General features: G+C 40.9%; 1 protein-coding gene across 1 annotated transcript in view; it reads right to left on the reverse strand.

Annotated features, from left to right (window-relative positions):
- Positions 1–6,483: 6,483 nt before the first annotated feature.
- LOC147706978 (cytochrome P450 2K1-like) overlaps positions 6,484–15,500 on the reverse strand; it is a 332,152-nt gene continuing 323,135 nt past the window's right edge. Inside the window, exon 9 of the mRNA XM_086926207.1 lies at positions 6,484–7,121. Within this exon, the coding sequence (XP_086782333.1) occupies positions 6,940–7,121 (182 nt within the window). The 3' untranslated portion in view covers positions 6,484–6,939. The remainder of the gene's footprint in view (positions 7,122–15,500) is intronic.

Genomic DNA, 15,500 nt, shown 5'->3' on the forward strand with positions numbered 1-15,500 from the left:
CAGAAAGATTATTTCGAATTTTCCTTAATTTTGTAATCCACATTCACTCCTTGTGCATCGCACATGAGGACGCGGGACGCCGGCTCAGCAAGCTCTGGAGGACAGAGACCCGTATTGAGCTGCTTAAATCGAAGTGTATTAGGAGTCACGCTGTGTCCCTATCAAGCTGATAACTAACTTAGACCGTACCGCGTTCCAGGCTTACACTTTTTAATACCTCGTCCTTCAGCCATAGCGCTGGACGAACTTTGAAAGCTGGACTTTACCGCAGCAACTATATTTTTATATCAGCGAACTATAGGATAATTTGCAGGCCGAATATCCCAAGAGAAGGATAAGGAGGACATATACCCCTTATGACGTACTGACTTAAATATTTTACCCCTGAGAGCTATTGGGAAACAGATATATGTATATACCCTGATGAAGGCGGTCATACTCTGTTCATACCGCCGAAACGCTTCGATGCACAAGGAGTGAATGTGGATTACAAAATTAAGGAAAATTCGAAATAATCTTTCTGTTTGAATTTAGTCCTTTTTCCTGTAACTCCTTTTTTTAATGGAATGTCTTTATTTATTATTGTTACGTCCTGTGTTTTGTTTCCCAATTTTTAATGAACATAATGTATGTCAATAAAATGTACTAATGTTTTGATCCTATTATAGTGTTTTCACGCCTTTGAATTTTCCATTTTCTCATTGCTTCTTTGTTATGCTTATGTACTAGTGAGTCTATTGTTTGTAAGTCCTGCATTAGGATGCCAGTCATCAAGATTTCCATGAAAGAAATGTTAATTCTGCACTGAGGCCCATGTTGCCCATGTGTTTTGCATTGTGCACGTTTAATAAATATCACGAAGAACCCTTTTGTGGCTCAGTTGAGCCAGGACCCGAATTAAGGTTTTCTGGGCTCAAGACACTCTGAAAGCTGCCCTGACCTTTCACATATTTCTGGCTCAGCTGAGAGAGGCCCCAGCCCGGGGTGCCAAGACAGTATTTTGCAAAACAGTTATCAGCCTGCTGTACAGAATCACATTCCTGCCTGGCGAAGAAGGTAAACAGATCCCTTCTGCAAAGATAGGGCCTCGCCATTCTGTCTCAGTTTAAGTGATTTACAGAGCTCGCATCCATAGAAAGCTCACAGCCCCCATGCAATGCACGAAGAAATATATGCCCACACCGGCTCTTGGTGGTGAGCGACCTTTTGCTTCAGATAATACATCCCCGGACCTAAGATATCAGATATTACTAGATGTGCAGGTCGCCCTGACACTGAAGGCCTCCCTACTAGAACGAAAGTCATCTTTCCCCAGTTACACGTCAATTACACGTCATGACTAAGTTGCGCACACAATTAGGGCAAAGGTTCCAGCTGGCCACGCAAACCCCCTCCATGTATCCACCCACCTATGACACCCCTATGACTCGTCAAAGTGCACGCCCACATGCTCTTATCTCTTTCTCCTGCTCCGCCTGAAGTCCTCCTCTTTTCTCTATGTACAAGAATGAATGTATAAATATTGTACTCTGTGAATAAACTTCAGATGACGACCCTTCCAGAACCTTAGTGGTGATGGAACCCGATTCTCCCTTAACTGCAGTTATTGAAATAAAGCCCTTTTGAATCGGACACCACGGACTCTGCCTCTCATTTAATGCATGACCCTTTGTTTAAGTATAGAAATTATGACAGGGTAATATTTTATTTACCACAGTCATTTCAATTTTTATCTCAGATTCATATTGTTTGATATAACTCCTTTTTCCTTTTCCATTATTATATTTCAGAATGTATGTTTTTGTAGTATGCTCATTGATGTTTTTGTTTTTGAATTACCATTAAGATTCAGGTAGTATTCTTACCTATACTGTTATTTAATTATATTTCCCCCCCTCCCTCTTTTCTTCTTCTCCCTCTCCCTTTCCCCCTCTCTCCTTTTTTCTCAATCATAGCTTGTAAATTGTTTTACAATGTATAACATTCTTTTTTCATAGTGAGTTTCTCTTACATGATGTTTATTTTCTCTATATGTTATACACTTTTCTTCAATAAACTTTAACAAAAAAAAATGTGCAGAGGTGAGAGACAAATCCAGAGATCTGATGAAAAAAAGTGTGCGAGACAGACAGAAACCTCAGTGGTACAAATGTGATAGACAGATTCATTTTAGTCACTTTACTGTCATGGCTGACTAGGCAAGTTTAGGAAGAACATAGTCAACTATCCATCACAAAGAGACACAGCTGAGGTGGATCAAAGGCATTTGATTAGAACAACAACGAAATATCAGGAATCAAAGATGAACAGTGAAGATAAAAACACACTAATGCTCACAACGTTCCATACACGTCGACACTGATAATTGTGTGTGGTGTGTGTCTAAAACTACAACAAATGTAACCACAGGTAATTACACCCTAACCCAACTGTAAACGTGAAATTTAAGTCCTGGACTACATTTCTGCACATAACACCTGCACCTTCCTAGAGAGTTGGTACCCACAGGCAAAGCTCCAGCTGCTAAAGGAAGAGGGAGCAGTGACGTACCACAAGATTGGAGACTAAGCTTACTGGGCACGGTCCAATGAACAACACTCCTGCACATAATTAGAAGCAATTTAGCTACGTTTTAACTTTGATACAAGGGCCAAGCGCACACACTATGGTGCTTTTACATTTTATTTTATTGTAATGCAATGGTTTTATTTAACTTATGCAAATAAACGTCACTTTCAATTTCAGGTAATTACACCCTAGAGATCCGATCTAACCTGTTCTGCTGTATCCTACATGTTTTTCAGGGTTCAGTCTCGCCCCTTCATGGGAAATACTGATCAATTGTGTGTGTATGAAATAGACACTATAGATGCGGGTATAGTGACTGCTCATTAATGAAGAATCCAAAGAGGATCTAGAAGTTCCATTGATGAGGATTCCTAGCTAACAGACATAGGAGATAGCTTAATAATATCAGAAATGTATAATCATATTATCCTAGGTAGCTTGTCCTCTGAGTGGAAGAAAAGACATTCACACATGCAAATCATAGATCTACTATTAGCAGTTGCTTTTCAGCAGATAACAAAGAATTGGAAATACATCTCTAAATTATCATATCTAGCCTTATGGTATACTATCTGTCATAATTATAGAGTAGACACAACTCTTATGCATCCAATTTCGCTTGCCACCAAAATAACTGCAGCTTTGGTCTCCTGTCACACAATTTCTTGATGATTCTGCAAAAAAATCCTTTATACCCCAACCTTCCTTGCAAGAAGTTACTAAAGCCTCCTTGACTTCCCCCATATTGTATTGACACTGCACAGATATCTAATTTCAGCAATATATATATATATATATATATATATATATATATATATATATATATATATATATATATATATATATTACCTACTGGCGGTCGCCAGTAGGTAGTTATAGTTAGGATTTTTTTAATGTTAAATCTCAAAATTCTATTTGGAATAACTTTGGCACCGGTTGACGAATCTGCCTGAAAATTTCCTGAAAATGGCCTCGTCGAGCTCCGGTCCTTCCTTGAAAGTTTGGGGGGGATACGTCAAGCGGGGGCCGAGATAAAAGGGGGGTCCCAAAACGCGTTTTCCCCATGTTAATTTCCATAGGGCGGTCGATTTCACTTTTAGCCCGAACGGCTGAATGGATTTCCACCAAACTTGGCAAAATTGTAGGGACTGGTAGCCCGATGTGCCTTTGCTATGTCTCAAGATATGTGCTCCAGTGGATTTTGAGTAATTTAGGTTAAAAAAAAAATATATATCTATAGGCGCTCTCCGGTGCGCGCACCGGGGAGCGCTCCAGGCGCGACACGCGACTTGCGCGCAGAAAGCTGATTGGCTCTCAGTTGTCTGTAAACATTCTAAACAGTCCGGAGCGGCCGCCATCTTGTGTCTCGGTAGGATCGAGACACGAGAGGTGGCCAAAACAAAGGGGGAAATGATCATAAGGGGGCAGAGTAGACACCCCCTGTACCCCTAGGTTTGATGTGGGGGCCATTAAAGGGCCCCGCAGGGTCTCACCCCTTTTTTTGTTTTTCGATTTTCGCGGGGGAAGCGCCTGGTACGCGCACCGGGAGCGTATCAAGGAGGGTACTATGGAAAAATAATCACTTCAAAAAATTGTATGTTTATTAATTGTTTTTTTTTATTTTTTTTATTTTATGTAAGTACCTACATGTAGATACTAATGAAGAGACTTACATTTAATGTTCACCATCTTCTTTGTAGACATCTTGCATGTTGTTATTGTATTTTTTGTGGTATATGGAATTCATAACATAGTCTGTCTGGAAAGGAGAAAAAGATCTTTTAAGCACTCCCACGCATCCGTAGAGCAACAACAGGAGGAAGGCCCTTCTCCTACCTGGCTGCCAAGACCTGGAACTCCCTCCCGGCCGACCTGCGCCTGACCCAAGACCACCTCTCCTTCAGGAAGAAGCTCAAGACCTGGCCCGCTCATTCAGGCCCTGTTAGAAGCAATACATTTACCTACAGCCATAGCTATCCTAAAATGCAAAGCACACACCAAAGCTACAGACACCATTTCCCAGGGTAATGACCTGGCAGACCGAACAGCTAAACTGACAGCTCAGACACCAACAGACACGACTAAGACAGAGGTAAACGCCCTATGGAAAACTCAATGTTAAAAACGCGTTTTGGGACCCCCCTTTTTTTTCGGCCCCCCCTTGACGAAACCCCCCAAATTTTCAGGGGCTGTTCAGAAACAAAATGTGCCATTTTCCTGAAAATTTCAGCCGATTCCGTCCACAAACGCCAAAGTTATTAGACATAGAATTTTCAAAACTCCCATAGAGAAAAAATCCTAACTATATATACCTACTGGCGACCGCCAGTAGGTAATATATATATATATATATATATATATATATATATATATATATATATATATATATATATATATATATATATATATTACCTACTGGCGGTCGCCAGATAAAAGGGGGGTCCCAAAACGCGTTTTCCCCATGTTAATTTCCATAGGGCGGTCGATTTCACTTTTATATATATATATTCACTGAAAAAACCATAGGTTTCACACCAGTTATAGTTAGGAATTAGCATTTAAAAACCTATCAAATTCACTGAAAAAACCATAGGTTTCACACCAGTTATAGTTAGGAATTAGCATTTAAAAACCTATCAAATTCACTGAAAAAACCATAGGTTTCACACCAGTTATAGTTAGCTGGAAATTTTACTGATATAAAACCATTGAAATTCCCACGTTATAGTTAGTCGGACTCACTATAACTTGCGCGTGCAATGCACTGCTGATGACATCACATATTACATCACTCATGACATGGTCAGTGACATCACTCATGACATCACTGATGACATCTCAAATGACATCAGTGATGACATCGTCCAGTGAATGTGTATCTTTCTGAAAAATAAATATATTTTATATATGTATATGTTAAGGTCGATGGAAGAATAAATGTTTAAATAAGTGTCTAAATGGATGTTTTTTAAAAAAAATTGATTGGTTAACTGGCTTATTAAGTGTATCTTAGTGAATACATATATTAGCGAGTAATGTTTAAATATTTAAATATATGTATCAGTGTTTTACTTTGTGTACAAGTGGCTGCATGGGTTGGTGAGTAGCTACATGTGTGTGTATATGGGTTATTAGATGTTTTTTTAGTATCAGTATGAGTGTCTGTATGATTTGGTGGGGTGTTACTTACCACATAGATGCATGAATGCAAAACTCATTATTTATATGTGTTTTGAAGACAGCATATGTGCAGGACTGTATGGGTGGATGAGTGTGTATATGTGTGTGTTAGTGAGTGAATGCCTCTCTCACTAGTGTCTTAATGACTAACTACATATGTTTTAATCTTGTATATATGAGCATTGATGTATATAAATAAGTATATGTGAGAGTGAGAGATTGAAAGAGTTCCTGTTTAAATAAGTATGTGTTTCTGTAAGTCATTGTTTAAGAGAGTAAGTATGTGTAAGTTTCCTTAGAAGTAATGTGCTAATGTGTGTATAGTTGTATATGCAAATAAATGGATGTTTATTAGTTTATTTGCATGTGTGAGTATATGTATGAGTAAGTTTTTGATGACTGTCGGTGTGTAACAGAATGAATAGGGGTATCACTACATATGATGAATGAGTATATGTATGAGTGAATACATAAAACTGTTGGTGAATGTGTGAATTTGTATATAGATGGTGAAATTACTGAATTGGTTGTTGTAACTGGTATGGGTATATGCAATTTTTTGAAAATGTTAGTTTCTATTTTTCAATATGTGTTTCAAAGGTTACTTTACAGTGAGAGGAGGTCTGTCACTGTGTCACAAGGATGGTGTCATCAGTGATGTCATGAGTGATGTCACTGACCATGTCATATATATATCAGAATATCTTTTTTCTTCTTATTCCTTTCTTTTGTTTTATGATATATTCAATATGAACCAGACTCTTTTTGTCTTTTAGACACAAATAGATTTCACTGCACTTTCTTTTTCGATTTCAGTGTAACTTTGAAATTTTCATAATTCTTTTTCTCCTGTTCCTCACTTATGAAATGTTGTATTGAACATGTGCACGAAGTATTGTTGTTTTAATTACTATTCTTAAATAAACTTATCTTTAAACTTAAAAAGAAATGTATAATCAAGAAACCCTCTACTAGTCAGCTGATCCTGAAGATTTTTTCTTCATGAGAATTTGCAAAGCCGAATATTTAATGAAATTGTGTACAATACATTCAACACATGTGATACATATGAAATACAATGACTGTGGAACTCAGTACCATAGGGGACAAGATGTGCCTGAAGTTGGTGAAACTAGATAAGTCCTTTGTGCTAAGTTTTCAGTAAATTCAGTTCTTTTGTTTTGCAATATTTTATTCACGGGGCAGTGCACAGATCTCATAAGGTGATGGTGGAGAAGTAAAGCCAACAGCAGGGGTGAGATCAATATGAGTGACACCAGGAGGTGGGCTGAAGTTAAATTTCTGCATAAGACTGGAAAAGAATATGAACAGCTCCATCTTGGCAAGGTTTTCACCAATGCAGATTCTTCGACCTGAAAAAAACATGTGGGAGAGTTAAATAAAGGAATTGGCGTCTTTTTCCAGCCTCATTCTTTCTCCTTATGGGAAAAACTCCATTTGTATGTATTTCTAAAACACCAATCAACTTATATGTATTGCCAAAACATTGATGATTCTAATATTACGTATTTATATGCTGGTAAAAAAAAAGTAGACAGCCATAGGTTACCCTAGGCTACCTTTTAGAAATAAAAAAAAATCAGAAATTTTCCCATTTGTGATTATCTCAAAAAACACTAAGACAACAGGTCCCACTTCCGATTTCAACGTTCTTTGCTCCTTAATCTGCTAATGCTAATTGTTATGAGGCAAGATTGAACATTGCCAATATATAACTATTAAAGTAACACTAGAATTGTAATGGGGTTTGATAAAGAACAAACATAGTTCCAATGAGCAGATAACCCTAAAGTGAGCATTTCTATTGCAGCAGCATATCTCAGCATTTAGGAGCAGCACACATTGCACTAAAAGAAATGGTTTTAAAGTACGCTTTAAGCATGCTTAAAGCCACTTGTTTTTGGATTGTTATTTTAGAAACGCTTAAAGCAGGAACAGGGCAACTGTTTTCCAGCAAAGAAACCGCCCCCCAAAGCAGGTAAACCGGCCTCCATCCTGCCAACACGCCCAGTAGCCATTCTGGCCCTAGCAAATTAAGGTCAGAATTGAAGGGTTGGATTATTGGTAGTCCCCGTTGAAATAGGCAGCAGGATGTTGTCTATGGTCCATGAGGAGCATCTAGGCAAATAAGCAATGAAACTGAGGATTAGAATGGACTTACTTTTGGGCCTTGGGTCAATAAGACTATGCAAAGGTTCCTGTTTTGTCAGACATTAAATCCACGTTACTATTACACCTCCTGCTGAGAAAGTGGAAGCACCTTTAACACATTGGAGCAAATTTGCTTTGGACATTACGGACTCATTTGGGATGCTGGGGGAAATTCGATCATACTTTCTTACATGTTCTGAATGGCTTGAAATCAAGTTTTTGGAGAATGGGCTCACTAATACCATCATTGATGTTATGGTAAATGTTTTGTGAGGGGCGTTTTTATGCGGTTATCCTTGTATCTGACAATGAGTCTCAAATGAATTAGATTGAGATGAAAAATGGCTGGCATTCCATGGGAATCCAACATGTCATGATCCTACTACATCACCGAAGAGTAATGGTTCAGCTGAGAGGTGGAACCGGGTTCTGAAAGACCAACTGCAGGTGTCCTTAATTAATTGAGGAATTTGTTATGGTGAACGAGATGGACTTCTCATGCTAGCTTTGGCATGTCTCGGTTTACCTAACTAAGAGGTAGGGTTTCAGGATCAAGCATGAATGGGAAACTGGAAATGGGTGGGCAGAAAACAAATTGACTTGCAGAAGTTATGTGGGGTGGTTGATGCTTGAGAGGTTGTGAGGGAAAATATATACATTGTTCAGATGGGAACACAAAAGATCAGTGTGTAGTGTGATGATTAGGTGAGGCTCAAAAAAACCTTTCAAGCTAGGAAGTGTTTGTCTTGTTTCTCATCTAAAAGGCGAGGGATAGTGTGGTAATGTTTTCTGGCAGAATAGTATAGATCAAAGTATGTGTTCCTATTATTTACAGGAAAAGGGCACAATTTGTTTTGAGAACATTAGGAAAGAAGGGCCAAAATGTAGCCCAGGACAGCGTGGAGGAAATTGGAAAAGGAGAAGAAAAGTTGTCCCTTTTTGCACAGGGATTAGGCTATGTTGGAATGCAATCCTGAAATGTTACTGATGTGTTGTAATTGTGCTTTGTTCCTCATATTCGTGTAGCTATAGTGTGTTCCAGTTTTCTATTGTATTGGTTTTATTTGGTGTCCTATTTCAACTGTTTTTGATTTTCACATTTGTTTGGTTTTTACTTCCATATGTTCATGTGTTTGCTGGATTGATAGGGAAGGGAGATATGTGGGTTTGCTCTTGAATCAATGGCAGTTGGAGTGATTCCAAGTCCATTTTCTATTTTCCTTTTGTTTTTGGATGGATTCTGTTGTTCGAAAGTTGCTGTTGCATTTGGAAGATGGTCAGTGTGAGATTACATTTTTCGATCTTATCTGGATAACAAATTCATGTACCACTAAGTATCTGCTTTTCACTGCAGGTGTAATGGCGGTTCAGAGGTTAATGACATTCATAACTAGTTTATCTGCGAATTTTTTTTTCATCCTTCTGCCGTGTGCATACTCTTTGTGTAACCCACTGAAATATCCTGGTGCTTAAAGTAGGTAGGAATATATACGCAGGGTATCAGAACAATTCCTTTCACTTCCGTGGGCTCAATTTGAATTTCTAGCACCACTTCTGACCTTGTGACTTTCTGTAAACAGGACCATCTGCATAGTACAGTGCTTATTGAACAAATAAAAGCACGTAGTGTTAAGGACAAAAAATGAAAAGTATATCATAAACATACCTTTTGATGACTCTAGAAAAGTTTAATTTCTAGATTAGGAAGCTCTCTTTCTAACTGTAAGAAATCAGGAATTCAAGATCTTTGCATTTTATATATATATATATATATATACATATATATATATATATATAGATAGATAGATATAGATATAGATATATGTATGTATATATATAACACCGACCTACAAGGTTATTTAAATTTTGGAAGGGAAAAGACAGCAGCATCCATTTGGAAAACACTATTCTTTATTTACTAAGGCCATGATGCCCTGTTGGAACACCCCCACTGATGCAGGACTGATGATAAAATCGCGAGTACGATTTCATTTTGTGCAGCTGTTTCACCCGACGCCAGGCCAGTGAACAAGGGAACTTTTTACCTGAAACGCGTATGGCAAATTGGTGAAGAATGATATGCTGGGAGGACATTGCTGTGATTGAGGCTGTCTACCAATAAAACTGGTTAAACTTACGTCGTGTGTGGTCCCTCAAGCTCTCGAGCATCTTCTTTTGGTATACATATATATATATCCGGCGTGAATCGACAGCCATGCTGTAAACTGGATCCACCCGCCAATCTGGCTTTTACCTCATGAAGATTGCTGCACTGGATGGCAGAGTGCGTCTCCAACAGGTGGGAACCTTTGAACTTTGATTTATACACGGCCTCCCAACTGCGGGAGATGCACCACCCAGAAATCTGGGGCCACGGAGCCCCGAATCGCGGAGTCTCAATGTCGAGGCATCCATGGAGGATTGACAAGCCGGATGTGCGAGTGGAGGTGAAGTAATCAAAGGAAGCTGGATCTGTAGGTTCTTAAGTTACTTTATTAATTATGATGTTAAGTTATAATGATAACCCCATCAGGAGCAGCTGTCCTGCTGCTCAGCCCTCACTCAACTGACATTCACAGCACACCAACATTCCAATCATCTAACATTCCACACATCATACATACAAGCTGAGCAGCAGGGAAACACAAGTTACAACATATCTCCCTTCGTTATGGGTACAATTGCATAAAGCAATAAAATGGTTGTCAATAAGATGCACTCTAGTACACATAGTCAAAGATATTAAAACAATGTACCAAAGTACAAATGGACAACACAAACAAAATAAATTAAACACAATCCGCATTCCTTCCTGAAATGAACAACTATCTTCATCCTACATCCTTATGCCACTAATTATACAAGTTGGCCAGACCAGTATAACAAGCAAGACACAAAGGAACAATCTTAACGCAACAACTCATCCATACTACGGGAAACCACACACACCCAAAGCATACCTCAGCATGCACACAACAAGTACAACGTAGCCAGGAAACCATGTGCACACAACAAACCCAAACTGGACATATGCGGCGAACAACTTGTGCTAATGAGTGGCTCAACAACCTGACGCCAACTCACACGCAAGAACCATTGGGAACAAACACGACCAAAGGGTGACCATATACCACATAGCCCCCACAAATATGAGTAATGAGTCGCCAAACATCCAGACACACTCACACACAACGTAAGTTGTGTAACAACTCTTGCTAAAATAACATCAACACCCAAACAACACAACCAAGGGGTGACCACATACCACATAGCCCCCACAAACATGAGTAATGAGTCGCTCAACATCTAGAGACACTCACACACAACACCAGTTGTGTAACAACTCTTTGGTGAAACAATCACCGACACCAAAACAAAATAACCAATGAGTGACTATATACAGCATAGCCCCCAAATAACCAAGTGACCACATACCACATAGTCACACAACCAAGGGGTGGCCATATACCGCATAGCCCCCACAAACATGAGTAATAAGTCGCCTAACATCTAGAGACACTCACACACAACACCAGTTGTGTAACAACTCTTTGGTGAAACAATCACCGACACCAAAACAAAATAACCAATGAGTGACTATAAACAGCATAGCCCCCAAATAACCAAGTGACCACATACCACATAGTCACACAACCAAGGGGTGGCCATATACCGCATAGCCCCCACAAACATGAGTAATAAGTCGCCTAACATCTAGAGACACTCACACACAACACCAGTTGTGTCACAACTCTTTGGTGAAACAATCACCGACACCAAAACAAAATAACCAATGAGTGACTATAAACAGCATAGCCCCCAAATAACCAAGTGACCACATACCACATAGCCACACAACCAAGGGATGGCCATATACCGCATAGCCCCCACAAACATGAGCTAATGAGTCGCCTAACATCTAGACACACCCACACACAACACTAGTTGTGGAACAACTCTTGTTACGTTAGTACCAACTCCCAAACTACACAACCAAGTGGTGACCATATACTACATAGCCCCCACAAACATGAGGAGTGGCCTAACAACCCTGATGCAACTCACACACACACCACAGATGTGGAACAGCTCTTGGTGAATCAAAAGAAACTACGCCCAAACCCACCAAACTCATAAATAAGACTATATAGCAATCTATACACAACACAAACACGTAAAAGACTTTTCCGGTGCAATGTCTGGGACACATTCCATTTTATAGTCACTTCAGGTACAGTTGCAGTGGCACAGTCACTTCTGGTGCAGTTTCTGGGACATCTTCCTTTAAATAATCACTTCATGCGCAGATACAGGGCACTTTCCTTAAATAGTCACTTCCAGTGCAGTGTCTTGGACCCCTATGCAGTTCCTATAACTTGAGCCATTTAGCTCCTCAAAACAGTTTTCATCAGTTGAACTGGCCTTTTAGCATTGATTTCCCTGAGCAGTGTTGGGTTAATACTCTGCAGCACTTATTATTACGATTATTTTGCTGAGCCCTGACTGTCTCAACCCATGCAGGCTTTCCACGCGCTCCTAAAATCAAATCAAAAGGCTTCATGGACTGCCTCTCCTTACCAACAACTGCTTCGGTGTTTACTCACGAAAAGTAAACAGATCATGCCGCCTCTCTTCTTCGTGCTCCATTCGCGTTACTAGGCAACCATCATTGTTGCTATGAAAAGACGAATGGCTGCAATCACGTAATCACGTAATTGAGAGAGACGCGAAGACGTCAGCACATAACAGAATGAGTAAGCGCAGAACAAAGAGGGATCACGTCACTCAGAAAGGTAGGTTGCATGTGTTTCTCTTTGAAAGTGACAGTTACGCATTGCGCAGTTCGCCTGCGTTGTTTAAAAATAAAGATGGCAATGAAAGTAAATGTACTTGTAGCACATTTCCAATAGCGCATTTCCCAAGCGTGACTTCGCTCATCTTCTTTCACAACTATCTCCAAACGCGCATTTCTCTTCACGTGACATCTCAGCTGCAGCTTAACTCATCTGCTGAAATCCACACTTTTCTCAGAGTAACAGCAAACTCGATTAATTGCTTTTTTTCTTTCCACCGAAGATAAACAGACCACACAGCTGCTGTTTTTAAAGCACTTCACTCCCAAAGTCTCGATCCATCACAGTGCAGCTGGCAATTTTCAACCTTTCAACACCGTGACTCGATTTCACTGTCCCAGAGAGGCTCGAATTCCTGCCACCAAACTTTTTTTCTTTATTTAATTCCACACAAAATCGGGAATCATACAGTTGCCAAATGCCTTTCACTTCTTCTCCAAGGCTCGATCAAATGCCCCCGAACAACCAGCCAACTTCAGAAACAGAATTACACCTAACTGGCTCTTAAACTGTTCTGCAGGCATCAATTACTTTGAATTACACTGTAAGCATACACATTTCCTCGAGGCTCAATTATTGTCATGAGTCTGGCTGCAGGGCGACCGATGACAGGGTCACTGATGGGGTTAATTGCCAGACAACACTCCAAACACACTTATATTAAAAAGTCATTTACCTCGAGTTGTTTTCCAATTTGCACTACCTTTCAGGATTCTTTTCCTGTAATGTCCTTAATATTCCTTGAATTTTCACGAACAAGTTCTTCAACAGGCTATTACTTCTTTTCCTCTTTTCTTTGATCCAGTCCAATACTCCTTTTCCTTTTGAGTACCTTTTTTTAAATTTGCACGCGTAGATTCTTCTTCAGATTGATCGCCAAATGTCGCCAAATGAAGTAATCAAAGGAAGCTGGATCTGTAGGTTCTTAAGTTACTTTATTAATTATGATGTTAAGTTATAATGATAACCTCATCAGGAGCAGCTGTCCTGCTGCTCAGCCCTCACTCAACTGACATTCACAGCACACCAACATTCCAATCATCTAACATTCCACACATCATACATACAAGCTGAGCAGCAGGGAAACACAAGTTACAACAGGAGGCCCATTGGTGGGCTTGAAACATCTCAGACAGCGGCACATAACTAAATCACACACCACAAGACCCACAAACCAACGCATACACATTTGAGTTGCCCATTGGAGGGCTTATATTTTTAAGTGGGAGGTGTGGCCTCTATGCCAAAATGACAGTTGCGCCGCTGAAGAGTGCAAGGAGCATGAAACGCATCCGGCATGAATTGACAGGCATGCTGTAAACTGGATCCGCCCGCCAATCTGGCTTTTACCTCATGAAGGTTGCTGCAGTGGATGTAAGAGTTCATCTCCAACAGGTGGGAACCTTGGAGCTTTGATTTATATGCGGCCTCACAGCGCAGGAGATGCACCACCCGGAAATTTGGGGCCACTGAGCTCCGAATCGCAGAGTCTCAATGTGGACGCATCCTTGGAGGATTGACAAGCCGGATGTGCGAGTGGAGGCCTATTGGTGGGCTTGAAACATCTCAGACAGCGGCACATAACTGAAGAACACACCCCAAGACCCACAAACCAACGCGGACTCATTTGAGTCGCCCATTGGAGGGCTCATTTTTTTAAGTGGGAGGTGTGGCCTCTATGCCAAAATGACTGTCGCGCCGTTAAAGAGTGCAATGAGCATGAAACGCATCCAGCGTGAATCGACAAGCATGCTGTAAACTGGATCCACCCGCCAATTCAGCTTTTACCTCATGAAGGTTGCTGCAGTGGATGTCAGAGTGCGTCTTCAACAGGTGGGAACCTTGGAGCTTTGATTTATACGCGGCTTCCAAGCCACGGGAGATGCACCACCCCTCAAATTTGGGGCCACAGAGCTCCGAATCGCGGAGTCTCATTGTGGAGGCATCCATGAAGGATTGACAAGCCTGATGTGCGAGTGGAGGCCCATTGCTGGGCTTGAAACATCTCAGACAGTTGCACATAACTGAAGCACACACTACAAGACCCACAAACCAACGCAGACTCATTTAAGTCGCCCATTGGAGGGCTCATGTTTTTAAGTGGGAGGTGTGTCCTCGATGCCAAAAGGACTGTTGCGCCGTTGAAGAGTTCAATGAGCACGAAATGCGTTCGGCGTGAATTGACAGGCATGCTGTAAACTGGATCCTCCCGCCAATACAGCTTTTACCTCATGAAGGTTGCTGCAGTGGACGTCAGAGTGCGTCTCCAACAGGTGGGAACCTTGGAGCTTCGATTTATATACTGCATTCCAGCAGCGGGAGATGCACCACCCGGAAATTTGGGGCCACGGAGCTCCTAATCGCGGAGTCTCAATGTGGAGGCATCCATGGAGAATTGACAAGCCGGATGTGTGAGTGGAGGCCCATTGGTGGGCTTGAAATATCTCAGACAGCGGCACATAACTGAAGCACATACCACAAGACCCACAAACCAATGCGTACTCATTTGAGTCGCCGATTGGAGGGCTCATATTTTTAAGTGGGAGGTGTGTCCTCGATGCCAAAAGGACTGTTGCGCCGTTGAGGAGTGCAATGAGCATGAAACGCGTCCGGCGTGAATCGACAGGCATGCTGTAAACTGGATCCGCCCACCAATCCGGCTTTTACCTCATGAAGGTTGCTGCAGTGGATGTCAGAGTGCATCCCCAACAGGTGGGAACCTTGGAG

Source organism: Lissotriton vulgaris, chromosome 6, assembly GCF_964263255.1.
Source record: "Lissotriton vulgaris chromosome 6, aLisVul1.2, whole genome shotgun sequence".
In the NCBI taxonomy this organism is placed as follows: Eukaryota; Metazoa; Chordata; class Amphibia; order Caudata; family Salamandridae; genus Lissotriton; species Lissotriton vulgaris.